Source organism: Neltuma alba, unplaced genomic scaffold (genome assembly GCF_004799145.2).
Source record: "Neltuma alba isolate B1F8T4 unplaced genomic scaffold, ASM479914v2 tig00012505_pilon, whole genome shotgun sequence".
In the NCBI taxonomy this organism is placed as follows: Eukaryota; Viridiplantae; Streptophyta; class Magnoliopsida; order Fabales; family Fabaceae; genus Neltuma; species Neltuma alba.
In genome coordinates this window covers 131,051-157,483 of record NW_021636973.1, presented here as the reverse complement: position 1 = coordinate 157,483, position 26,433 = coordinate 131,051, and the positions used below count along the sequence as shown (strand labels likewise).

The 26,433-nt window shown below is 32.2% G+C and overlaps 3 protein-coding genes across 3 annotated transcripts; all 3 read left to right on the top strand.

Annotated features, from left to right (window-relative positions):
- Window positions 1-9,403: 9,403 nt before the first annotated feature.
- Window positions 9,404-17,109, top strand: LOC114727650 (uncharacterized). Its single transcript, XM_028914341.1, has 3 exons — window positions 9,404-9,676; window positions 10,723-10,818; window positions 17,014-17,109. The coding sequence occupies exons 1-3, from the start codon at window positions 9,404-9,406 to the stop codon at window positions 17,107-17,109; spliced, it is 465 nt and encodes a 154-aa protein (XP_028770174.1).
- Window positions 17,110-19,296: 2,187 nt separating this feature from the next.
- LOC114727649 (inactive disease resistance protein RPS4-like) lies at window positions 19,297-24,148 on the top strand. Its single transcript, XM_028914340.1, has 5 exons — window positions 19,297-19,623; window positions 21,618-22,418; window positions 22,509-23,001; window positions 23,912-24,011; window positions 24,103-24,148. The coding sequence occupies exons 1-5, from the start codon at window positions 19,297-19,299 to the stop codon at window positions 24,146-24,148; spliced, it is 1,767 nt and encodes a 588-aa protein (XP_028770173.1).
- Window positions 24,125-25,229, top strand: LOC114727642 (uncharacterized). The gene is made up of 6 exons (XM_028914331.1): window positions 24,125-24,191; window positions 24,291-24,458; window positions 24,552-24,656; window positions 24,737-24,794; window positions 24,883-24,978; window positions 25,065-25,229. Exons 1-6 carry the CDS (start codon window positions 24,151-24,153, stop codon window positions 25,215-25,217), a joined length of 621 nt encoding a protein of 206 aa, XP_028770164.1. The 5' UTR covers window positions 24,125-24,150; the 3' UTR covers window positions 25,218-25,229.
- The last annotated feature ends 1,204 nt before the right edge of the window (window positions 25,230-26,433 follow it).

Here is a 26,433-nt window from a genome sequence, read left to right as displayed (position 1 = left end):
TATTATAAAATTATTTGTTATGCGTGTTAAAATGAAAGGAAATTCTTAGGTACTCCAGAGGACCACATCATTTAAACTCTGGCCAATCAAATTTCTCCATTTCAGATCCGCTTCATCCTACATGGCATGCATTTTCTCTCCAACTTAGAGCACGTTTGGTGGACGTAAAATGCAACTATGCAAGGCAGAAGCAATTCGCAGAAGCCTACTCTTTGCCGATGGAAACTTGTCCTCATCAATATATTCTCCCGCCTGTCCATCGACAACCAACGGCGCAGCGCCATGTTTGTCTGCAAGTTCTGACTTTGCACCTTCAAGGAGTCCTTCTTGCACGTGTTTTCAACCTCGAGACCCACCTCAATTTCCCTCGGCCCACTGGTGGACCTGAGTATGACAGGAAGATCGATTCCATGCCTTGATCAGTCACCGGCTAGAGCCCTGGGTCTGTTGAATAAATTCACCTTCGAAATTGCTCTGATCTGTCGCTTGCTCTTGTCGCTAAAAGGTAAAATCCTAATAGCAAATTTCAACATCTATCTGTTTCATAGGAGTTGCAAAAGTTGAAATTGAAGAAACAAAATCGATTCAACGGTAACATCTAAATTGGTTTTGCTTTCCCTACTTGAATTTGGTTTCTAACATTCCTTCTTTGGATTGTTCTAAGCGAGATCCCAATTTTTAAATGTTGAAATAATATGAGTGTGCCCTGGTTTTTCTTATAAATTGCCACTGAAAGGTGAGTTTAAAGAAACATTTTTGATTATGTAAGAAGAGAACATCATGAATTGGGTTGATCCTTCTCAATGCAAGGGAGTTGTTCCTAATGGATATCTAAATGCTTGTCCACAAGATGAGCCCTCCTATTTGTTGGCATGTGAAATGCTTCATAATAATTTCTGCAGCAACTCTTCTCCTTTTGGGACTGAAGTTCAGCACCTGCATCTATAGTCTTTTATGCTTCTTGTCAAAATAGTGACCCTTGTCCATGGACAATTTTCTCTTGTTCACTTCTAAAGTGGTAAAGTGGGCTTATCTCATGCATTGCTTCTTATGTTCTCCTATTTTATCAAAGTACTCCTATATGGAGCTTCCTTTTCATTTGAGATTAAGAGCATGGTTATATCACAATTGTGTTTCCTCCGTTGGTATCATATTGTCGTTTTGCCTCTTTTACTTTCTTTTTGTGTTTTTGATCGAAGTGTACCTTTACGGAGTTGCTACTTGTTACAATACCCTGTTTATTTTGCTTATGAGGATGACAACATTCATGCTGTGCTTGCTAATATAAAGGAAAATGATACCACTGGCCAACCTGCTACTGCAACTAACGGTGGGTGAGTATAAACATGTGAATATAGCTTCATTGTTTGAATAAATTGCTGATAGTATTATTGCCCCTGTCCTCTCAATACTATCTGTTACTTTGTTGGATAATGTTTCAATTTATTGATTTTGGATTTGCCTTTTTCTCTTTGCCTTTTGTTTTGATTCTACTGGCCTCATTTATCTCAAGTTTTGTTTCAGCTCCAAAGCCAAAAAAAATTGCATGTCTCACAATTACAAATGAATTGGTTCTGTGTGTTGTGAATTGTGATTTGAAGGAAGAGAATGAGTTAGAGCAATGTGGCATGAGAATGAAGACAACGCATGGAATGAAGGATTAGAAGCAAGAGGATGAAGCATCATACAATATAAATTGATTGATTTTCCTTTTTATGCATTCTAGGAGGAAGTGAATGGATGCTAATTCATGGTGATGCCATTCTGCAAAAGTGATTACATGGTTATCAATAGAAATATATTTTACAATCAGTGTCTATATAGACGCAATTATGTCAGTTTCTGCCACAATCAATAACATATAAAGCCTTTCTTATTGGTTAATATCAATGTGTCCAGGGGCAATAAGCAACAAGAGGTATACTACAGATATTCCACTAGGGACAAAATTGAATTTAGATTGGTGGTATTACTTCTATCTTTACTAACTTAAAATAACCAACCTTTCATCAAGAAACTTAAAATAATCAACATTCCGAAATTGAAGATTATCTTTAAGTACCCTTTCATTAAGAATCTTGAAATAATCAACCAAAAAATAATCAGCCAACCTGAGTAAAATCATTTAATCAAAACAGGAAAATACAAGGCAGTCATTTTGATGATGAAGTATAAAGGAAAACAAATTTGCAATTACCTACATTTCTGATCTATCCCTTGCTAATATAAGCAAACAACCAAAAGCCTTACAATACTTCCCATCTATGCACAAATATCTTAAAATAGAAGCAATCTTTACTTCCTATCTACATGCAAAATATCTGAAAATAAAAGCAATCCAAGGAAGGGATGCTTGAGAGCTGCCATGAACAAAGACGACGGCTTGCTAGAAAAGGTGCTTGAACTTCTTCTGCCATTTGACCTCACTTGAACCACTAACATTGATTGGCTTTCCTATACGTGAAATGCTTCCACCGTGCTATACATTTTTCACTCTTGGAACTCTTCTTTGACTGCTTGTTTCACTTGACCCTATACACCATACATATCTACACACCCAGAAGAACAAAGACGAATTTGTTCAAATGTTCAATCTCTAGTTATGATTTCAGCACTTGGATCAACTAGATTTATTGTATTTTAGGGAATCTGGTTTTGGCTAGGTTTTCTCTTGAAAGGGCCAGATCCGTATAACAATAACAAATGCGCCGATGAAGCAAATAGAAAATCATATTTTAAGTTCACTCCATTTCACATGGTTTGAAGATCATGCCTGTGGGTGGAACTGGGAATTATTCCATATCGAAATTGAGTTTTTCTTTCTCTCCTTTTAACATTTTCGTTTTGGATTACTTTAGTAGCATCTGGCTGTTTGCAGGGGTAATATGAAAGGCTAGCACACAATTTCCAAATTCTACAAGTCACAAATTTGAAAGTTGAAACGAAGAGTCAGACACCAAAAATGGAACTTCACCCCACACCCCAATTTATATTTAAGCACCGTCAAAATTGGAATATGAAAGAAATAGTGTTTTGGTCTAGTCATTATAAATAATTATCCTTTACCGTTCAGAGACTTCAAAGTTAAAACAAGAACTTAACAAGTATCAATCTAAAAGTTCGAAACTAAACAATGGATAGTTGGAAAGAGGAAAAAATGTTATCTTTGATGAGGCTCACTTAAGAACAGGCTCTGTTCTATGTTTGAACTTTTGGCTTAGATCACTAGGGGGTGCAATGCATAGAGATGCATATAATTGTATGAATAATCAGTATGAAATATTAAAAAAATTGGTATTCAGCTAGAATCAGTTTTACAAATCTTTACTGGGAAAAAACTCGATCTCATTTTTAACACAAAACAAGGTAACTGCCTCATTGTTCAAACTATGATTACCTCATTAATCATTATCTTACCTATGATCACTTGTAAGTTTTCCATGTTCACATCTTATATCATTAGTCAAAATTGACAGTTGTATATTTTCATATGCACAGTTGTTATTTAAGTACTATTTGTTGTTAAAAAGCTAGCTTTTTCTTTTTCCAGGTACATGTATAATCCTATTGGAGGCAACTCTGCTTGAGACACAGTCGGGTCCTAAATATAAGAAAATAATTACACCATGCAAGGGTACTATTGACATAACAATGAACTCATAGTTACACCATATAACGTCTCATTAAGAGAATAGTTAGTACCATACGAGGTCACCAGCCTAATAAGGCCCAGACCAGTCAAGAGAATCTTGAACAAACCATCAACTGGGCAAGCCCAAATGAAATTCAAATTACAATGCAGTTATTGAAGCCCAAAATAATTGTAAATACTTTTGTTTAATCATTGAATATATATTGAATATATAAACAGTTTGTTTTCTCTGTTTCCAACAAAACATGAAGTTTGCTTTGTCATAAAATTAAGTAGATGAAAATAAAATCTCAAATACAAAAACGTATCTGTGTATATGCATTTTAATTTTAATTAAGGTTAATATATATTTTCAAAATAAAGAGGAAATTTCTATAATTTTGATATAAAAGATAGGAGAGTTATTAGTGTGTTTTCCTCTTATAATGACGACGACGGGTAAGTGGAACTTCTTTTCCTCCCTACCATTGGAAAAAGGGAATAATAACGCAAATTTTTTTTTTTTCAGGGTGTGCAAATTAAATTGAAAGAACTATGAAAAACTGCGTTTAAGAATGTGTTCAAGTGCCTCTCCTAGGAGCTAGGATTGTTTTTGGTTGTAACAAGCTCAGAAAATTAAAGTTTAATGCAGATAGATATGTGTCTGGAGTTAAGAGGAGGATGTTGGAGGTTCTTGATGTGAAGGAAATAACATACCTTTAAACGGGTAGGCTTTTCCCGATATGATGGGCTTTTTTTTTTCCCTTTTCGTTTCTTTTTTACTTCTTTTTGTTGTTGATGATTCAACCTGAAGTTTGGAAAAATAAAATGACACAAAAACAAGACTTGAATTATGAAAACTTCAAAAAGTCACTCCAATAAAGAAAATTCCAGTTTACATAAATAATCAAAAGGGGATTTTAAAATTTGCTCAAATGACCATGTTGCTCTTTTAAAAAAACAAAAAAACTCTCAAGTCATCCTCATTAGCCGGTTGACCGCTGCCGCGCCCCGCTCTGTTTCTTTCGGCGTGTTCGTGTGTCTCTCTTTTTTTTTTCGTTCGGCCGCCAGCACGCTCCTGCTTTATTTCTTCTGCCTCGCGTGTGTGTTCGGCGTGCTCCGTTGCCGCCTTCGTGAAGAAGAAGATTAATATTGGATTATTTTGCGTTTTGCCCCACCTATTATTATTATATATATATATTTTTTAATTTTATTTTTCTTTTCTTTTCTTTTTTTTTATTTTTAAATCTTCCAAGAACCTGCAAGCAAAATTCAAGGATAAGGTAGCATTAATTGTCCTCAAAAATCAATTAGTCACAATTAAATCAAAATATGACAATTTTGCCCCTATAAAATAATAATTCAAAATAAAACATAATAAATCAATTAATAATCAAATAAGACAAAAAGGGACTAATTAAGTTGACAAAACCCATATAAAAGATATCAAAATATATAAAAATAATTGAGTTTGTCAACCGCTGCCATCAGAATTCAGGTGGGTTGCCACTTACCAAAAAGTTTTGCTTGTTAGACTGAAATAAGTATTTTAAACAAAAAATGATATCCAGAAATAATTAAAATGCGGATAAAAGCATATTTTGCCTCACTGCCAATGGCTCCACTATAAAGGATTTTTCTTTCAAAGGGGAATGCTTCTAAACTCTGATTCCAATGATACTTTTGCCACATTTTACACGGTTCAAAATTATGTATCTCCATCTTATCTGTAGCACGCGTTTTCTGAGAAGTCTAAAACTTTGGACAAACGCCGAGAAAGATTTCTAATTACATCTTACGAGCTCCGGTTTTTAATATTAGAATTAGTTTAACTTTTATTTTGATTCTATATATAAGACCCTAATTCATTTTATCTATCATATTTCGTCTATTTTTTTTCAAACTAGTCCTTGTAATAATAATAATTCTAACTAATATAATTGATTAGCAAGGATATTTTAAGAAAGACCACATATTTATTATAAATAACTAACTTAACTAGTTTCTTTAATCTACTCAAATTAGTCAACTAACTCTTATATTAAAAACCGGAGGTAATATTATCAGTCAGTTGTTGGTAAGACATAACTATCCCCACCACAGAAATATGAAATGAATTTTTTTATTTTGCTATTTTAATTAATATATAGTACCAAACATGAATGTTCATACTAAGATCAGATATTTTTCATCATTTCCGTCCACTTCAGCGAAACAAAGTGGGGAGAAGTCTCAGGCGCCTCTGAAGTGAAACTCCTAGCGCCATTCTTCAGTCTGCCGTCGGTGGCTGTCCCAGCCTTAGTCCGTCACTGCCGGGGTTAACAAGGTATTTCTTCTTAATATCTCAAGACAATTATAGATTAATTAAGAACCATAAATGGAGCTCAATTGCGTGTGTTAGAAGAGAGTTGGAGACATAAATTAGATTGTGGTTGTTGAGTCGGGTAAGAAGTTATTAGTGCAAGCACTACAAACAAATTGACTTTTAGCAGCAACCATAAAAGTTGCTACTGAAAGTTTTCAGTGACGACAATGTTGGCGTGGCTGGCAGTATAAAAAGTAGTCTCTAAAAGACAATGTCGCTGCCAAAAGGCACTTTTGGCCACAACATTTTTTGTTACCGTTAAAAGCAGTGACGTCTTTCAATAGTGACAATAAAAGTTGTCACAAAAAGTCAGCTTTGATCGGCAACAAAAATATTGCCATTAAAAGTCATACTTTCAATAATGATTTTCTATCGTCTTTTAGTGACGACTTTTTTTTTTTTTGCCACTGAAAGTCATCATCGAAAGTCTCTTTTTTAGTAGTGGAGGTAGTGAGTGAAATAAAATAGTAGTGGTTATGTGTGTGTTTGGATGATTGCTTGACTCTTGAACTTAAATCTTATGAGGAAATGAAATTTGAAAATTATGGAAAAGTATTTGGGTGATTATTTAAGGACTATGTTTGTTCTTAGCTTTCAAGGTGCATATAAAGTGTTTGATGAAATGCTGGAGAGAAGAACTTTTGAAATTAAATCGGTGGATGATAGAATTGAGTAAATTATAGTGTTAGGAATTATTTACCCTTGTGTGGGTTTTGGAAAAAATATGGATGTTGCTTGAAAATATATATATGTATATATATTACATAAAAAAAACGAAGAATGAGATATTTTCTTTTAAAATTGATTTGATTGTATAATTTCAAATTTACATAAAATTATTAGAATGTTGCATGTGTTCATTGGGTTATTTGGAAAGTGTTGTTAAATGACTTGGTTAAGGAATTTTGGATGGTCAAGAGAATTGCTTAAAGGGGTTGTGAGTAGAAGGTACTTTATGAATTTATTGAAACATTCTAATGATAAACCACTTATTGGGGTTGGAAGAGAGTGTAATTTCCCAATGTTTACGTTTAAAGAACAAATAGGGCTTTATGGAATGTTTTAAAATTTTTAAATTAAGTATTATGCAAATAAATGGTTGTTGGTAGCATAGGCAGCCAAGTTGTCATTAAGGTTGTCGGTTTATTTGGTTTAGGTAACTAAGTCGCTTTAAGGGTGTTTGTTTGAGAGGCTTAAAAAGGAGCAAACCAAAGAAATACTACCTCTGGTACTTAATATAAGACCTTATTTGATTTTTATTTTGATCTTAAATATAAGATCCCAATCTACTTTGTCTCTTATATTTATGTATTTTTTTCAAGTTAGTCAGTCTTATAATGGTAGTTCTAGCCAATACACTTAATTAGTAAGGATATTTTAGGAAAAACAATAGTTATTTATTATAAATAACTAGCTTAACTTATTTCCTTAATCTCATCAAATTAATCAACTAGTTCTTATATTTGGGACATGAGGTAGTATTTAGGTATTCAACATGTAAGTAAATAACATCCCACTATGAATTAAATGATTTTGTTAAATATCTCATTTCCCCAGGTTGTACTTTATTTATGAAATATAATTAATATAAATCAACCTGTTATTAAATCCCACTTTTTCAGTTGTAATCTATGAGTTAAAATGATATCACATCCATCCCTAATATAAGAGTTAAATAATTAATTTGTAAATATTAAGAAATTTACTTAAATTAATTATTTATTAAAAATGTGTATTGGCTTTCTTTTGTCCTTCTTAAAATACCATATCTAATTACTTGTGTTGGAATTATTACTTAATTGAAACCTTGTAACATGTGTAATCAATATAAATAGCTTAGAGCTATAAAAAAAATGTAATAAAATTGTAAATTTTACAGAACATTGAGATATTGAGATCTTATAAGGCCGAAATACAGCTCCTAAGTAGTTTTGATATTTTATTTCAACATTCGTTTATCTTTTTTTTTTTTCCTGTACTCTGGGAGAGTATAAACCTTTGATCTCCGCTGACCCCTACTTTCATCCTTGTCACTTGAAAGCTGGTCGTTATTTCTAATGTGTGTATAATAGGAATCCAAGCCTCGTGTTGATAAATTGACAGTTTGTTGATCGTTTATTCCTTTTTGTTTGGCTCTTCCATTTGTCGTTTGTCAATATGTTCATTATGATTATTTCTTTTTATATTACAGTTTCGCAAGAAAATAAACTGCAAGTTTGTCTTCAGTATCTGAAGGCATCTAAGGAAGCTAGCTGGGCGCATAAACAAAAAGTTAATGTCTGTTTTTTTTTGGCTGTATTTTGATTTTTTTTAATTTTCTGGATTTCAAAAGCTGATGAAATGAAATAGCTTTTTTATTTTTAGTTAGACAGCGACCTTTTTTTCTATTTAAATACTACATGCGATATCATACGTGGAACAAAATAAATTTCAAATGCATGCAGATCATATTAAGGGAGGCCATAGTTCTGGCCGTCGATCTTTTCATTTCCTGATTGAGACGGAGAAAAGCAAGCAACTTCCATCTTTCTTTTTGCTGGTTCCATTTACTCTGACGCCTTCATTTCTATCTTCCAGTGCAAGCAATAATTATGACAGGCAGGCAAAACTATCTTCGACACACTATCATTGGACTTGTTCAATTTTAGAGGCTAAGATATTCGTTATGGCTTTACCGCAAATCTATATAAAGCTCTCAATTAAAAGAGAGTTCGCACCTTCTTTGATCACAAGGAAATAGGAATAGGGACGAAATTACACCAAGGCTTCCCAAAGCAATCTGGGAATTTGGGGATTGCCGTTACTGTATTTTCTAAAGAGTATGCTTCCTTAACATTTTGCCTAAACGAACTAGTCTAAATCCATCAATGTATTAAGGAAAATGATCGACTAGTTTGGGCAATTTTTTTATGATGCGGCGCTTTTTAAACTACGACATCAAAGAGGAAAATATGGACAAGCACTAGTTACCCATGAACAAAACTCAAAGGTTGATGAAGAAAAGATGAAATGTTGGAAGCACGCAGTACATGAAGTAGCTAATCTTAAGGGCGCATCACATGATCCAAGTTTATTCCCCACTGTTACATTATTTTTTTTTCACCTAGCTAGTCTCTATGGTTAGAATAGAAGAAAATATTAAAATTATTATGCATGCACGTGGAGAATAACTTGTATAGATTTAGTTAGAATTGACTGAAATTTCTATTTGGATTTCCAGAATAGATTATGAGCATAAACTCATTAAAGAGATTGTGAACCACATTTTTAGGATAGTAAAAATGGTCCCCCACTAAGTTGCCGAATATCCACTTGGTTTAAATTCCCGCGTTCAAAAGACAAACTCTCTTTTACAACTTGGGTTAAATGATGAGGTCATCATGATAGGAATTTATGGAACTAGGGGAATGGGTAAAACAACAAGAGCACGTGCTGTGTATAATGCAATTGCTGATAATTTTGATTGTTTGTCCTTTCTTGATGATATTCAAGGAAAATCTGGAAAACATGGCCTAGAACAAGAGCAAGCCAGAATGCTTTCAAAAGTTTTAGTTGAGAAGATACAAATTGAAGACATTAATGAAGGAGTTGAGCTCATGAAACGAATACTCAAAGATAAAAAAAATCTTTTGATTCTTGATAATGTAGATGAACGAAAGCAATTAGAAATGTTAGCTGGGGCATGTGAATGGCTTGGTTGTGGGAACAGGATCATTAGAACAACAAGGGATTTACAATTACTTAAGAGTCATGGGGTTTTGAAAGAATATATGAGATGGAGGGTTTAAATGATGAAAAATCTCTTGAGTTATTAAGCTGGAAGGCTTTTTAGAAATATGCAAGTTGATGATCCAAGATATGCGAAAGTTGTGAATCAGGTGATAAGTTATGCCAATGGTCTTCCCTTAGCCCCTGAATTAATAGGCTCTTATTTGTATGGTAAGAGTGAAAGGGAGTGGAAACCTATGTTAGATGGATGTAGAAGGGTCCCCCATGATAAGATTCAACAAATATTAAAAGTAAGCTATGATGGCTTGAAACAAATTGAAAAACAAATTTTTCTTGATATTGCTTGCTTCTATAAAGGGGGAGAATTGGAATTTGTCAAAAAGATGGTGGAAAGCGTTCATCATTTTGATCTGGATTATCATATTGGAGTGTGACAGACAAATGCCTCATAAAGATTGATATGTTTGGTGATATTATTGAAATGCACGATCTAATACAAGACATGAGGAGAGAGATTGTTCATCAAGAATCATCAAAAGATCCAGAAAAACCAAGTAGGTTGTGGTCAAGTGAAGATATTCTTCATGTTTTGGAGGAAAATGAAGCAAGTACAACGCTAAGTAATGTCATTATCTACTGTTTTTTTTCTTATTTTTCTCATAGTTTTTTTTTTTAATAATTTCCTGGTGGTATTATACAATTGATGAGATTTATATTTCACTACTACAGAATGTACTATTTACCTCTTCCATTCATGTCTATTCTTAAAAACGAAAGAGAAAAACCTCCTATTCTCCTCTGTTATGCAAAAACATGGGAGGAAAAAAAAAACTTCTTGTCTGTTTGAAAGAAACAGATGAGAAGATTCTTATCTATTTCTTTGAAATAGAGGGCAACAACTTCCCATATGTTTGGGAAAAACAGACGAGAAGCTCCTCGTCTATTTAAAAAATGTCAAATATGCATTTGCATTGTACCATTTCCTTTTGATTTGCAGTGCCCTAACCAACAAGAGGTAACAGAGTGCGAATACTATATTAGCCGTTTTATGTTTAACATTATTGAGGGTGGATGTACCAAAAATTTTGAAGAGGTAAGTAAAAATAATTTTAGTTTTGTAATAGCTATTGAATTTTTAAATTGAATTGTTGCTTCATAATTTAAATTCGTTCATTTGTCAATTTGCAGATTTTTTATAATAACTACTCATACACAGTTGATGATATTGATTTTATCCAAAACATTTAGGCAAAACAACTGCTTCAAGAATGGTGGTGTAGGGAGTGACAAAGTTTATGTTTAGAGATAACTTAGTATGATTAGGTTATTAATTTTAAATTTTGCAATTTGTTCTTTTAACTAGTTTGTTAATGTATTGATGAAGTCATGATCTTGATATATGTTGGCTAAAAATATTAGCTAGTTTAAATGTTAGACAATTTGAACTTGTTGAAAAGTGACTGCTACTATTGTATTACAAGTTAGTTACTGCATGGCAAGTACCCATTCAGGAGGTAAATTTTTTTTCCCAAAAAAAGAGAGTTCATTCACGTCTATTGTAAGGAGACAATAGTAAATGGGAAATTTTTTTACTTCTGTTAAGAAAAAAAAACAAAAGTAAAAAGTCACCCTCATTTACTTCTGTTTTGAAAAAACAGAAGTAAAAAAGCACTTATTTACTTCTGTTCCGCTACAAAACATTATTCACGTCTATTTTCATAAAAATAGTAGTAAATAAATATGATAGACAAAGTGTTGTCTTTCCTAGAATACCTTTATTAATCATGTGTATTAGTTAGAACTACCATTTGATTGAATCTTTAATATGTGTAACTACTACAATGACTTATTTGGGGAAAAAAAAAGAATAAATATGATAGACAAAGTAGATTAGGGTATTATATTTAGAACCAAATTGAAAGTCAAACTAGCTCTTATATTAAGGACCAAAAGTAGTACATCAATTATTGCCACATGCTAAGTTTGTTTAGATTTTAGTTGCTGTAATTCCACGTGATATGGGCATATCTCTGTTCCATTGTCTATTTTGGTACTCTTCTCATTTTGCTTTCTACTTTAGCATTTTAGAAAATCCTTACATACTTAACTTTTTTTCGCTTGAGATTATTGTGCAACTAAATCAAGACATGTGAATGTTTTATATAGTATTTATTCTAAAACAAACTCTAATTATTTAAAGTCATTAATATTTTAAAATCCACTCAAGTTTTTTGCTTTTATTTCTTGTTGTTTTGGGTCTTCATGTCATTAGGTTTATTGTCTTTTGCCTCCTAACATTTCATTTTCTTTTTGTTAATTTATTTGTTGGATCTGTTCTAATCTTCAATTTTACTGTGGGATTTTCTTTTTCCTTTATTGTCATCTTATGTTATTAATAGCTTTTTTAAAAAAAAAGAAAATATAAATTTCTTTTTTATTCACTGACAATGAGTCAGATCCACTTTCTTCTCTCCCATACTTCGCGTCTTTCCAACTTATTGTCTACTATCGTTTGTCTATTCCCAGAAGGTTTAGTGCAGATTAATTCCTATTAAAAATCTTGATTTTACATAGGAAAATTTTGATATGATTCATTTAATACTTGTTTTGGTCTGAGTTAGACGTCAATATATAAAATTAAAATCTTGTAGGCATTTTATGAATATCATATTGTGTTGAGTGCTTGAGTTTTGTCAACTTAGTCCTGAACTTTGTCAAAGTTAAACAATGATATTAAATCAACTGGCTTTAACGACAACCCATGACATGTAATATGGTGAATTATATCTTTTTCAGTCACACCAACCTTCATTAAATGGATTTCTTATAATGCTTATTCTTAATTATACTGCTCCATTAATCCAATTAAATAATGCAGCATGTTTTTCAGTTATATCTATAACATCCTACTTTTAATTTTAGGATTTAAGTTATATTTGAATGAGATTAATTAATAGTAATTGAAATTATCATGTTATTATTTGAGTAAGAGAAATTTATTCAAAATAAAATTAAATTTTAATGACATAATTATAAATCATAATCTTAATGAAAACATATATATAAAGTTAAAAAAATGAATAATATATACATGATAATCAGTTGTTTGGGTTACTTCTTATTATGGTAACTGTTTTGCTATTATGGAAAAGTGATTATTGTTTTATTATGAATATGAATTTTTAATAAGTATGGTAAACTTCTATTAGATTGATTTTGCTTTTTTCCTACCATAGTTGACTTTTCAAAGTGATTAGCAAAGTCTTTTATAATTATGATAATTTTTAATTGTATGATTTGTTCATTCTATCATAGTTATTATATAAAACTTTTGGGTTGACTCTTTTCTACTGTAGTAGCCATTAAAAATTTAATCACATATTTTGAAAATAAGTAATTGAACGGATATCAATGAGGTTGTTATAATATTTGTTTCACTCTCTTATCAAAAATGAGAATTTTACTGATGATGGGGGATACGTTAATATATCTGAAAATATTTGTTAAGCTTTGATACATGTCTTGCTTCAACCTACCAAGTTCTCGGTATTGAATTCATATGAAAAAAATTTTTAAAAAAAACACTTTGTGAAAACTACAAAACTTGAAAAAATTATTGGATTAAAGTGCATCCAGCGTCTTGAATTATTTGTCTAAGTGTATCCAATACTCTAAAGTATTTTGTTATTTATCTAACACTTTGAAATATTTTTCTAAATACATTTAGCATCATAAAGTATTTTGTTGTGCAAGTTTACCATTAAAGTATTAATTTTTTTAGGAAGTATTTTTTTGAGGAGGAATTTTAAACTTGCTGTTAACTTCATAAAAAAGTTCATATCAATGTGCATCAAGTACCGTAAAGTATATTTTCAGTATTTTCAGGATATCAGAAGCATCTTGAAAAATATTTCAGGGTGTTAGATGAACTGCAAAATGTCTTTTTAGAATATGACATGCTACTTTATACTCCCAATATCAAACTGGATTTTCTTCAAAAAACTTAAGTTTAGGCTGTCTTATTTTCTATCATATTAAAGGCTCTTTTTGTATTCTTGATCAACCTCCAATTTTATTACGGGTTGGATTTTGACCAAGGGCTTAGTTGGTTGTAATGTTTGCCGATTATTAATGAAATACAGAATTTATACTCAAAAAACAAAAAGCAAGCACTCTTCATCATTCTTTGTGAAGGCCCATCTCGTAATGAAAAGATGCAACAAAGGAAAAGGGAAGTTGAAAAGATAAAGCATCGGATACCTTCCATCATTTCCGTCTACTTCAAGGAAACGAAAGTGAGAAGAAAGTTTGCGGGTCCTTCTTTCATTCTGAGCTGTCGTGGAGTTTGGGAAGTGAGAAGATGAACGCTTGAAATAGGAGGAAACTTTGGTGAAATTAATTGCCCAAGTGATCGAAGGAGGAAGATTATCTGAGCAGGCATTTTTGTCATGTTTTTTTAAAATATTACAAGAGAAATAACGCGGATTTTAAAATTTGTTGTTGATTTCCTTTGGTTTAAATTGATGTTAGAAAGCTTAGCAAATATATTAACATTTGAAAATTGATGGACGAGAAAGAAATTGATTCTGCGCACAAGTTGTTGTTGGCATGAAAGAAATTATAACGTAAATGAGTGGTTAATTGTGACCAAGCCAAATATAATATGAACTTGTAAATCACACAACAAAATAGATTTTATATTTAGAACTGAAGGAGTGAAGAAGTACGTACAAATAATACTAGCAAAAGTCATAATATAAGTCAACTAATTGCTTCGTTCTCTTCATCCATCTTTCCCGTCTTGTAAGAAAAAGAAGATGCAAAGAAAGGAGAAGGATAATTGAAAAGAAATCATTTCCATCTATTTTCAACGAGACGAAACGGGGAGGAAATTTCAGGGTCCTTGACAAACTCAATTATTTTTATATATTTTGATATCTTTTATATGGGTTTTGTCAACTTAATTGGTCCTTTTTTGCCTTAATTGATTGTTAATTGATGTAATATATTTTATTTTGAATTATTATTTTATAGGGGCAAAATTATCATATTTTGGTTTAATTGTAACTAATTGATTTTTCTGAGGACAATTAATGCTACCTTATCTTTGAATTTTTGCTTGCAGGTTTTTGGAAGATTTTGAAAAATTAAAAAAAAATAAAAAAAATAAAAAAAAATAAAAAAATAATTTAAAAAAAGGGAGCAAAACGTTGCAACCTAATATACTAATCTTCTTCATCTTAGGAGCTGGGCGGCAAAAGAAAAATTGAGAGAGGACGCGAGAGGCACAGCAGCGTGAACAGGGAGTGACGGCGGGAAGAAAGAAGAGGAGGTCCAGTGTGCGCGAGAGGGACTTTTGAACCATTCTTCGCTCCATATTCTTGAGTTTGGGCCAATTCCACCATCTTCCATCAATCCAATTCCACACCATCGCCACCGTCCTCCTCAATTACTTCCATCCTCAGTGCCACGCCGCGAGACAGGAAGCCCATTCATCATCATCATCGTCTCTTTTATCTTCGTTTGTGCTGTCTGTTATGGCTTTAATCGCTGAAGCATACGGTGGAGCTTCAATGATGCAGGGGCTTGGCTAAATCCTTCTATTCTCTAGAGCAATGGTTATGGCTTGAACTTAGAGCTTCAAAGGGGAGTTTCAACTCTTCTAATCTTTACTTCTTCATTGTAATTGTGATTTCTATGTCTTAGAATGAATTTTATAATGTTTGAATGTGCTGTGATGATTTATATTTGTATTGAGATTGGTTGTAACTGCTGGAATCTTTGATTAGCATTTAATATTATGCTGTGATTAGCTTTAATTTCTTTACATTGTACTAGGTCAGACTATGTTTTGAAATTATTGTGAATATTCAGTGGTAATTCAAGGTGGCTTGGTTATTGGACTAAAAATGTTAATTGCTTTTCTTTGATTCTTTTTGGCTAATTGTGCTAAAACAGTTTAATTGTGAGTAATTAATATGCAAGGTGGCTTGGTGTTGATTATTCTAATTAAACCGAGTCTAAGGGGTGGCCCTTACAGTTTTTTGAATTTAGCTAACTCCCAAATTAATTGAAGTAATGATAGCCTAAATCATTGTACTAGAGAATTGCTCTTCCATTTGTTGTCACTTGTTAATTCTCTTTGTTTATTTCATTCATATCCATTTTATAAACTAAAAATCCAAAAATTATTTACTCATTTTGCATCCTTTTAAATTTTGCCAATTAGTTAGTTAAAAAGAAAATCAATTCCTTTTCAAGTCAATTCTTTATTTTTGATACTTAGTTTGCTTAAGATTTCAAATAAAGGCTCATCAAAGTGAAACGACCTGAGTTTTGCACTATATTGCATTGTTTAGATTTATTTTTGATTGGGAACTCCAAGGCGAACAACAAAGGCTCTCATCAATCCTCCTTTCTCACCGCGCTACTGTGGGGTTTGGGAAGTGAGGAACTGAAATTTTTTGGTAGCTTCATTTTTTTCCTCCTCTTTTATCATGTGATTTTGTCCGTAATCTGAATTGGTGCCTGAATATTTAGAAATCAAGAAAATTAATAAAGTCAGAGCTATTATATTGCAAGAAATTTGTATTAGTTTACTGACATATACTTGTAATCATTTACATTGGAAACTATTATATGATAATTGGGTTTTATATTTAGGATTAAATTAAATTTATTTGGGAAATGTTGTATTTAAAACCATTAACTTTAACGGTAATTTTAATTTTTACAGTATGGTAGTTGAAATTCAAAATACAAAACATCAGGATGTTTAATTTAAGCCTTTAAAGATTAGGAAGGTGATGTTACGGTTGTACTTCTGGGATCTTCCTAGAAATTCTCTGAACATTTAGCTTTTTACTTTACTACTCAACATACTTGACTTTGAGTCAACAAGGAAGACTTCTGGCTATTTTGGCTGAGGTACGCTAGCTGGAGCGAAGGACGAGACGCCGAACAAATCAGAGCTGCAAAAACGTCTGGAAGAGTAAAGATTTCTACAACTCTCTTCCAACGTAATTAACGCAGACCATGTATTTTGACATTTTCCAGCATTTTTCTGCTTCATCGCCCTCTGCCTCCGATCTGGTGATTAATCCGGTCTCTTCTTTCATATTCTTGTCCTTTTCACTCTAATACGAGTTTGCTATATCGGTGTTGGGTTTCGCAACTACTGTTTTGTTTCCATCTTTCAATCGATTGAGTTTACACGGGAATTGGATCCAAATACTCATGTATAAACCGAGATCTTGATCCATTCTTGTGCTATTTGGGTTAATTCTAGTACGGCGCGGCTCCAAAATTGTTGGGGATGGATCTCATATGGGTTGAATCTCTTCAGGAAAAGGAATTAAGTGTTACTCCTGTTTCCCACCATTAAGCCAAGAATACAGCGTCATCTACTTAACCTAAACATACTATGTGAGTCTTAGATAGGCTTCGACGATTATATTGCTTAGGGGGTCAGGATTCTGTGGATCTTTGGGAACAAAGAAAAACTATGAGTGGGTCACCTTGCCAAGAGTCTCCAGTCTTTAGGTATTATGCAAAATTTGGTCTATGTGGGGTTTGTGGATCAGAACCATCATTTGTTATTTCTAACGCGCATGGGAAATCCCATGTTACTAAATTGACAGTTTGTTAATGTTTACTCCTTTTTGTTTGGCTCTTCCATTACCGTCTATCGATATATCCACTATAATTATTTATTTTTATATTATAGTTTTATTAGAAAATAAACTGCATGTTTGACTTCAGCATCTGAAGGGATCTGACGAAGCTAGCTGGGCGCTTAAACAAAAGTCAATGTCTAAAATTATCCCTTCTTTTTTTTTGTTGTATTTTGATTTTTTTTTAATTTTTGTCGATTTCGAAAGCTGATGAAACCAAATAGCTTTTTTATTTTTAATTAGACAGACTTTTTCTATTTAAATACTACATGCAGTATCATATGATGAATAAAATAAAGTTCAAATGATACAAACCATATTAACGAAAGCCATAATATAAGTCAACCCAGTTCTTTTGTTCTGGTCGTCGATCTTTTCATTTTCTATTTGAGACGGACAAAAAGCAAGCAACTTTCGTCTTCCTTTTTTGCCTGCGCCATCTTCTTTTAGGATACAATACTACTTGCTTAGTTATTGGCAACATTTATTGTTTTCAAGATGAAGTCAGTCAGATCCTCTTCATTTTCCTCTTTTAAAGGGTGTTTGTCTGTATTATCATCACACTTGATAATTTTTCAATCTAAATTTACTCTCACATCTTCATTTCCATCTTCCAGTGCACGCTATAATAATGACAAGGCCAGCAAAAGTATCTTTGATAGATTACCAATGGACTTACGATGTCTTCCTCAATTTTAGAGGCGAAGATACTCGTTATGGTTTCACAGGAACTTTATATAAAGAACTCAATTGAAAGGGCGTTCGCACCTTCTTTGATGACAAGGAAATAGGAATAGGAGATGAAATTACACCAACGCTTCTCAAAGCAATTCAGGAATCTAGAATGGCCCTTGTTGTATTTTCTAAGCAGTATGCTTCCTCAACATTTTGCCTAAATGAACTAGTCCAAATCCATCAATGTATCAAGGAAAATGGTCGACTAGTTTGGCCAATTTTTTATGATGTGGAGCCTTCTGAAGTACGACATCAAAGAAGGAAATATGGAGAAGCACTAGTTACACATGAACAAAACTCAAAAGCTGATGAAGAAAAGATGAAAAGTTGGAAGCACGCACTACTTGAAGTAGCTAACCTTAAAGGCTTATCATATGATCCAAGGTTATTCCCAACTTCTAATTTTTTTCCTTCTAATTAAAAATTTTACCTTGGTAAATCCTATGGTTAGATTAGCATGATATTATTACAATTATTATGCATGTATATGACAAAAGAATTGGACGGATTTAATCAGAATTAAGTGAAATTTATCTGTTTGCTTTTCCAGGAAAGATTATGAACATGTACTAGTTGAAGATATTGTGAACCAGATCTTTAGGATAATCAGCAGGGTCCCCCTTGATGTTTCCGAATATCCAGTTGGTTTGAATTTTCGTGTGGAAAAAATAAATTCTCTATTGAAACTTGGGTCAAATGATGAGGTCATCATGATAGGAATTTATGGAACCGGTGGAATGGGTAAAACAACAATAGCACGTGATGTGTGTAATGCCATTGCTGATAATTTTGATTACTTGTGCTTTCTCGATGATATCGGAGGAGGATCTAGAAAACATGGCCTAGAACAAGAGCAAGCCAGAATGCTTTCAAAAATTTTAGGGGAGAAAATAGAAATTGAAGAGATTAATCAAGGAGTTGAGCTAATAAAACGAACACTCAAAGATAAGAAAGTTCTTTTGATTCTTGATAATGTGGATAAACAAAAGCAATTAAAAAAGTTAGCTGGGACATGTGATTGGTTTGGTTTGGGAAGTAGGATCATTATAACAACAAGGGATTTACAATTACTCAAGAGTCATGGGGTTGGAAGAATATATGAGATGGAGGGATTAAATTATGAAGAATCTCTTGAATTGTTAAGTTGGAAGGCCTATAAAAGTATGCAAGTTGATGATCCAAGATATCGGGAAGTTGTGAATCAAGTGATAAGTTATGTCAACGGTCTTCCCTTAGCCCTTGAATTAATAGGCGCTGACTTGTATGGTAAGAAGTTAAGGGAGTGGGAATCTATGTTAGATGGATGTAAAAGAATCCCTCATGATAAGATTCAGCAAATATTAAGAGTAAGCTACGACGGCTTACAACAACTTGAAAAAGAAGTTTTTCTTGATATTGCTTGCTTCTACCAAGGGAGTGAATTGGAATTTGTCAAAAAGATGGTGGCAAGTGTTCATGATTTTGATCCAGATTATCATATTGCAGTGTTGGTAAACAAATGCCTATTAAAGATCGAGACAAATTTTTTTATGCAAGATTGTATTAAAATACATGATCTAGTACAAAATATGGGAAGAGAGATTGTTCGTCAAGAATCACCAAAAGATCCAGGAAAACGCAGTAGGTTATGGTCAAGTAAGGATATCCTTCGTGTCTTGGGGAGAAGTGAAGTAAGTCTAACTTTAATTGGAATTATCTACTTTCTCTTAGTTTGCCTCATAATTTTAATTTTCCCCCCATGATTTCTTGGTGGCATTACAATTGTTGAGATTTATATTTATTTGATTATGTTATGGAAAGATAATGCTTAATTAGCTAGAATTCAAAACACGATGGGGCCGGATGAAAGGAACTTCAATGAGACTAACCCAAGGCTTGACTAGATTGATTTCTGAAGTTTGATTTGTTGTGTTTGTTATTGCTTAGTTTTGACTTCGAATTAGGATTTTTCTCTATTTTTATGGTATTTTATTGTCAATATTTACTTTATGATTTAATATTTATTGGCTAAAACATAAGCGCAAAACAATCGTCACTCTAACTGATAAAGAGTTATAGGGAGTTTGTATCTGTTCGCATGCTATCATCTATGCGATGAAACCCACCCTAATTGAAATTATACTGAAAACTTATTCCTGAAATATTGTTTTAAAATACGACAATTGGTCTAAATCAGAGTAACCAAAATAAATAAATAAATAAAAATTGAAATGACGTATAGCTAATAATTATGCATGAATTCGTTTTTTTAAATAATTCGTTTGCTGGTTCTGTGTTGCTGCTTCATTCTTCATTATGACTACTTTTCTATAATGATTGAAAATTTTCGTTTTTATTTATGGCTTATGGGGAAGAAAATGAATCGAAGTTAGCATCATAATGGGAAGACAATTTGTCAGAATCCATAAAGTAAAATATTTATGATATTTTTGTCCAATCAAGTTGAAAAGAATTATTTTATTAATTTTGTAATCAAAACTGTCAATTCAAAATTTGTAAAACTACTTGTTAATTTATGAGATAAACTAAACAACTTTAAATATCTAAGTTTTTTCCTAAAATATATTGTGATGGAGGAAGCCTTTAAGATTATGAAAATTCTCAACATTCCTTAATTTTTTTTTTATTGGGAGAAATCTTCCAAATATCTTTTAGCAATTTTAAAGTGTGAAATGATTATTCGGATATCCTTTATCTTACCCTTGTATTTGTTCATAGAATCCTGTTAGGAGGAAATAGGGTGTTTGCCCCTTACATTAATTTTAAAGCACTGAATGCATATACTTAAACTCAATGACTGGTATATAGACAAGAAGAATATTTTAATATAATATAAAAAAGACTTAATCAATATTATATTCCATGGCTAGATCAATTTGCATTGCGTCGTTTGCAATCTGCTGTTAATCGGGTGGTGTTGATTTCGATTAGGAAAACATTTTTTCATTGTTTTGTTTTATGATATGTTTATCAATATTTTTTTTTAATTCATATAACTATAGCATGAGCACCTTTAACATTTCAGTAGCTTCGAATATGTGATTTTTTCCCCCATTTACTATTAATACATATATCAAACTTCTAATTTTATTTTCTTTCATGTTTGGTTTAAAAGGGCACAAATGAAGTTGTTATCATAATTCAAGTTGAAGGGTCTGAATGCATAAAAATAGATTGGAATGGAAAAGCCTTCGAGAGTATGAACAGTCTCAAAATTCTTATTCTTGAGAATACAAAATTTTCGCAAGGCCCCAAATATCTCCCTAATAGTTTAGCAGTATTGAGATGGAGAGGATATCCTTCATCAAGATTGCCACGCGGTTTTCGTCCCATGGATATTATTGAATTCGATGTGAGAGATAGTTGTTTCAATTCAATGGAAACAATTAGTAAGGCAAGCTATATATGTGTACTTATTTAGTTTGCTAGGTTGTATTTGATCATTTGTTTAATTAGACTTTTTGAATGGTTTTGATTATTGCAGATAATGCGGAATACCAATGTGACTGTTTTGAACTTCGAAGGGTGCCAGTATATTAGGCACATGCCTGATTTATCTGGCCTCTCAAGTTTAAAGGAGTTACAGCTTCGTGATTGCAAAAACTTGATAGAAATTGATAATTCGGTTGGACAATTAGCCAAACTTGAAACCTTAGATGTATGTGACTGTGTCCAACTTATGACTTTTCCAAGTGAAATGAATACACCATCTCTCCACTGGTTGGATCTCGTGAATTGCTCGAATCTGAAATACTTCCCAGAAATAATGACCAGGGAAATGGAAATACCACAGTTGTCTTTGTTTGGAACTGGCATAGATCAGTTGCCTCCATCAGTTGAAAATCCTACTCAACTTAGTACGATACAGATCAGAAATGACGCTGTGGGCAAGGGAATCAGGTCATTAAAGCTACCAAGTAGCACTTTTTTGTTGCCAAAACTGGGACTTATAGATGTTCAAGGATATGAAGAGTTGCTTATGGAAGTGGAGTCAATAATATGTCCAAACATAAGTTGTCTCGGGCTAACAAGATGTAATATATCCAATGAGAACCTTCAGATTTATCTTTCTTCATTCTCCAATGTTCAGATTTTGGACTTGACAGGTAGTAATTTCACAATTTTGCCCGCATGCATAGAAGATTGTCAAAATTTGATTCAACTTAAGCTAGATGAATGCCAGCATCTAATAGAAGTGGAAAAGGTTCCGCCTAGCATAAAACAGTTGACGGCAGCAGCTTGTGTGTCATTGAGTTTAGAGTCCAAAAAGTTATTGTTGAGTAAGGTCAATTTCTGTCTCCTGTTTCCTAATATTCACATCCAAAAAGTTACGTGTGTGTGTGTGTGTGTGTGATTTCATTTCTTTTTGACTCAGGAATTACTTGCGTCTGTAATACCCATCAACTATCAACTTCTTTCTAAGGTCTTTCGAGCACATCTTTGTGTGCCAGGAGGAAGCATCCCAGAATGGTTCGATCACTATAGCAAAGGACCGTCCATTTCTTTTTGGTTTCGTGACCACTTCCCATCTCTTTGTATTTGTGCTATTGTTCAACCAATGGGAAATAATTGTTGGGTCCAAACAGAAGTGTTCAAAAATGACGAAGTGGCATATAAGTGTAACTTGTGGCAAATGACTAGAGGATATGATGTGGAGCATATAATTATGCACTATATGTGGAATTTCGGAATAAATGAAGAATTTGACGAACATCAATGGAACCATGTAAAGATTTGTTCACAATCAGAGTACGGAGATGCTGTAAAAGAGAGAGGAATCTATGTAATCAGAGATGAATGGACTAATATGGAAAATATTCGATTCACTGATCCTTCCCAAAATTCAGATATTTTGCGGGATTGCCAAGGTATAGTGTAATCGCCATTCCTTTTTAATTAATGCAATTCAATTATATGCATGCGAATTCTAAACAATTCTATAGAATCATTACACATGTATGAATAGATATGAATGAACGAATAGGGGTGTGTTAATTCCTTTTCTCTTCATTATTGTTGTTGTTGTTGCTGTTAAGTATCTTTTTTTCTTTTCACTTATATATGACATAGGGAGTTCATGATGTTGGGATTTGTTCAACATCAAGTCATATATAGCATTTCTCTTCTAGCTAGTGAATTGTGTTTTTATGTTTAGATTTTGATTGCGATACAATTAAGATGCCCCAAAAAAAAAAACGAAGACTGTTGGATGAAGCAGCATGAAAACAATGCGAATAACGCATTCTTCCAATGCTAATCATCATCATGACTCTATCACTCATGCATGCATTTGTAGGCAGCATTAATAGCGTAAAAGATTTTAGGAATGATTAATACTGATTTTTAATATAAGAACTAGTTAATTAATTTAAATAGATTAAATAAATTAGTTAGGTTAATTATTTATAATAAACAAGTGTTGTCTTCCCTAAAATATCCTTACTGGTAATGTGTATTAGCTAAAAGAACTATTTGATAAAACCTTTAACATGTACAAATACTAAAAAAATTATCTTAGAGAGAAATAGATAAATATGAAAGGCAAAATGGGTTAGGGTCATATATTTAGGACCAAATTGAATGTTAAACTAGTTTTTATATTAAGAACCATAAGTAGTGTTATAACTTAGGTATGAGGTGTATGAAATAAAATTAACAATATAATGCTTAGGTATGAGGTATATGAAATAAAATTAACAATATAATGCTTGCAAGTGGCTCTACTACTTGCCAACGTTCTTTGTTTTAATTGATGGCAACTTTAATATCATATTGCAGGATGTGCTATTGAAGGCCACACTGCTACGAAAAACCCTTTCTTCCCTTCCCAAAATGAGCAACAACATACACACTCACATGTTATTAGGGACATTGACTCGTTAAGACTACTCCCTGGAGCGTGTAGAATACTTTTCACTACTCGCCCAATTCCAATTCTTATGAGCAAGGGAAATGTGGGTTCTCAAAAGGAATGTGATTTCTATATTACGAACCAAAATGTCAAGGAACTCCTAAGCATGCAAGAGCTGAGCATAACCATTATCCAACTCTTTGTCATGTACGTAACTTCGTTTTCATTTCTAGGCCTAACATATATATATATCTATATGCTTTTAGCTCTCTCATACAACTCACATGTTGACATGCAATTTCATAGGTTTTGCTACGACCTTTCCTTGTTTAGAGGAATTGATGACAGATTTGGATTCTTGTGTCCAATTGTTGTTCAAGGCATAGAGTATACACGAGAAGATATAATATATTACATAGGAAGTACTATCAAGGAAGTTTATAAGCAATGTTGGCTTGCACCAATTCGTGAAGGGTAATAAGTTCATTATTAACATGTAAATAATCAATTATGACAAACTTTTACATAAACAATATGCTATTATAATCATTAATTGATATATTGTAGGAACCATTGGACATTATGTGCTTTTTGTCCACAGTCAAATATCATTTATTGGTTTGATTCACTTGGAGGAAAACAAAGCAATGATATTGTGAAAGTATTCGCTGAGTAAGTATATTTTTTTCCTTAAAACTTTGGTTAGCAACATTATTAATCAATAATCTAGTTAATGTAATGTTTAATAATAGAGCCCATGAGATGTATCAAATCAATGGAAGAAAGAACATCAAATGGCTACGTCCAAATGTAAGTGGCTAGTTTGAACCTCCTTTAAAAATGGTTATGTCATTTCTGTTTTCTTAATTTCAGTTACTCTTATTTCTTTGATATTTAGTATCGTCGTCAACTTGGGGAAAAAGAAAGTGGATATTATATTATGAGATATATGTACGACATCATTGATCTTAATGAAGCTGACTCATTAGACAAGGTAATTATATATTCCCAAAACCTAGTCCTCTAATGGTAATTGATGTTTATGAGCTATCAATGTTATGATGTGTTTCAAACTTGTAGCACTTCAATAGTCCACAATGTTATTCTCAAGAAGACATCAACTTTATTCTGAACAAGTGGTCAGCCTATTTATTGAGGCTTCGTGGTCTCCACTTGGACTGGCCTCTGAAACGCAGGAAATCTTTTGATGGGATATTATTTGGATGTACTTGATTAGAAGAAATTAATTAGTAAATAATGCGGTTAGAGACAAATCGTCCATTCCTTAATATCTCCATCTATGCTGTCTATTTCGTTACTCTTCCCATTTTGATTTCTATTTTTATATTTTGAAGAAAATTTATATGCTAAGCTTTATATGCGTAATTGTGCTATTTTCAATTAAATATACGACATGAGAATTTTGTATATATCATATTATTTATTGTAAAACAATCTCTTATTATTAGTATCGTTAGTATTTTAAAATTTCCTTGTTCTGATTTGTTTGGATAAAAGTATTGAGTGTATAAGGCTAATATATATAGTCTTTTTTTTTTAATTTATTGTTTTCGTCCTTCATATCACCAGGTTTACTATGTTTTGTGTCCAAACATTTCACTTTCTTTGTGGATATATTTCTCGTATCTGTTATTTTTTTAATTCAATCTTTGTATTACATTCATATTTTATTTTCTTGCCATCTTCTTGTTAATTGTTAATAGTATTTTCTACAAAGGAAAACACTATTTTTTTTTCATTTACTAACAATTAAAATATTTTTACTGTTTTCATTATTTTAATGTTTTCAGACCATAATTTAAGTATTTTTGTTAATTAATGTTGATATTTTCTTCTTCAACAAAAGACAAATGATACTACCTCTTGTATAAATATTTCTACCTCTAGTCCTAAATATAAGACCTTATTTATATTCTCCAAAGTGAATCTAATATTTAGGACAGGTGTTGATATTAAATAACACAGTTTCTCTAGTTTTTGTATGGAAGAATTAGCGTTTAGTTTTACCTAAGTGACTTAATTACTGGAAAGTTATTTAGTTATTAATATCTCATCACCTATTGTTATTTCTGCGCTTATATATATCGATTCATTGTTTTTCTTAATAAAATTTGAATTTCAATCCAGTCTTTTATTCAAACTATCAATATATAACAGCATATATAAATATATGGTTTCACTTGTTGTATTTTTAAAATGTTTTGAAACGGTTAATATTAGTTAAAATTAATAAATATGTGAAAAGTGAAAAAAAAAATTTCCAAGTATCTCCTTATTTACAAGGAAGCAAGAGAGAGAAAAAGAGTAGTAACGAAAGAAAATATGAAAGAGAATGTAGGATATCAAGTTATCAACCTTTTAATTAATGCAATGTATAAAATTAATTAGAAAGCAAAAATGATAAAAACACATTAAATACTTAGACAAC

Excerpts from the sequence above, each read along its gene's own strand:
- LOC114727650 (XM_028914341.1), top strand. The coding sequence starts at position 9,404 with ATGGGTAAAACAACAAGAGCACGTGCTGTGTATAATGCAATTGCTGAT. Across the intron at positions 9,677-10,722 it reads AATTAGAAATGTTAGCTGGG|TGCCCTAACCAACAAGAGGT; the intron begins GCATGTGAATGG and ends TTTGATTTGCAG. Across the intron at positions 10,819-17,013 it reads GTACCAAAAATTTTGAAGAG|TACGGCGCGGCTCCAAAATT; the intron begins GTAAGTAAAAAT and ends GGTTAATTCTAG.
- LOC114727649 (XM_028914340.1), top strand. The coding sequence starts at position 19,297 with ATGCAAGTTGATGATCCAAGATATCGGGAAGTTGTGAATCAAGTGATA. Across the intron at positions 19,624-21,617 it reads ATTATCATATTGCAGTGTTG|ATAATGCGGAATACCAATGT; the intron begins GTAAACAAATGC and ends TGATTATTGCAG. Across the intron at positions 24,012-24,102 it reads GTTATTAGGGACATTGACTC|GAATGTGATTTCTATATTAC; the intron begins GTTAAGACTACT and ends GGTTCTCAAAAG.
- LOC114727642 (XM_028914331.1), top strand. The coding sequence starts at position 24,151 with ATGCAAGAGCTGAGCATAACCATTATCCAACTCTTTGTCAT. Across the intron at positions 24,192-24,290 it reads ATTATCCAACTCTTTGTCAT|GTTTTGCTACGACCTTTCCT; the intron begins GTACGTAACTTC and ends GCAATTTCATAG. Across the intron at positions 24,795-24,882 it reads TCAAATGGCTACGTCCAAAT|TATCGTCGTCAACTTGGGGA; the intron begins GTAAGTGGCTAG and ends TTTGATATTTAG.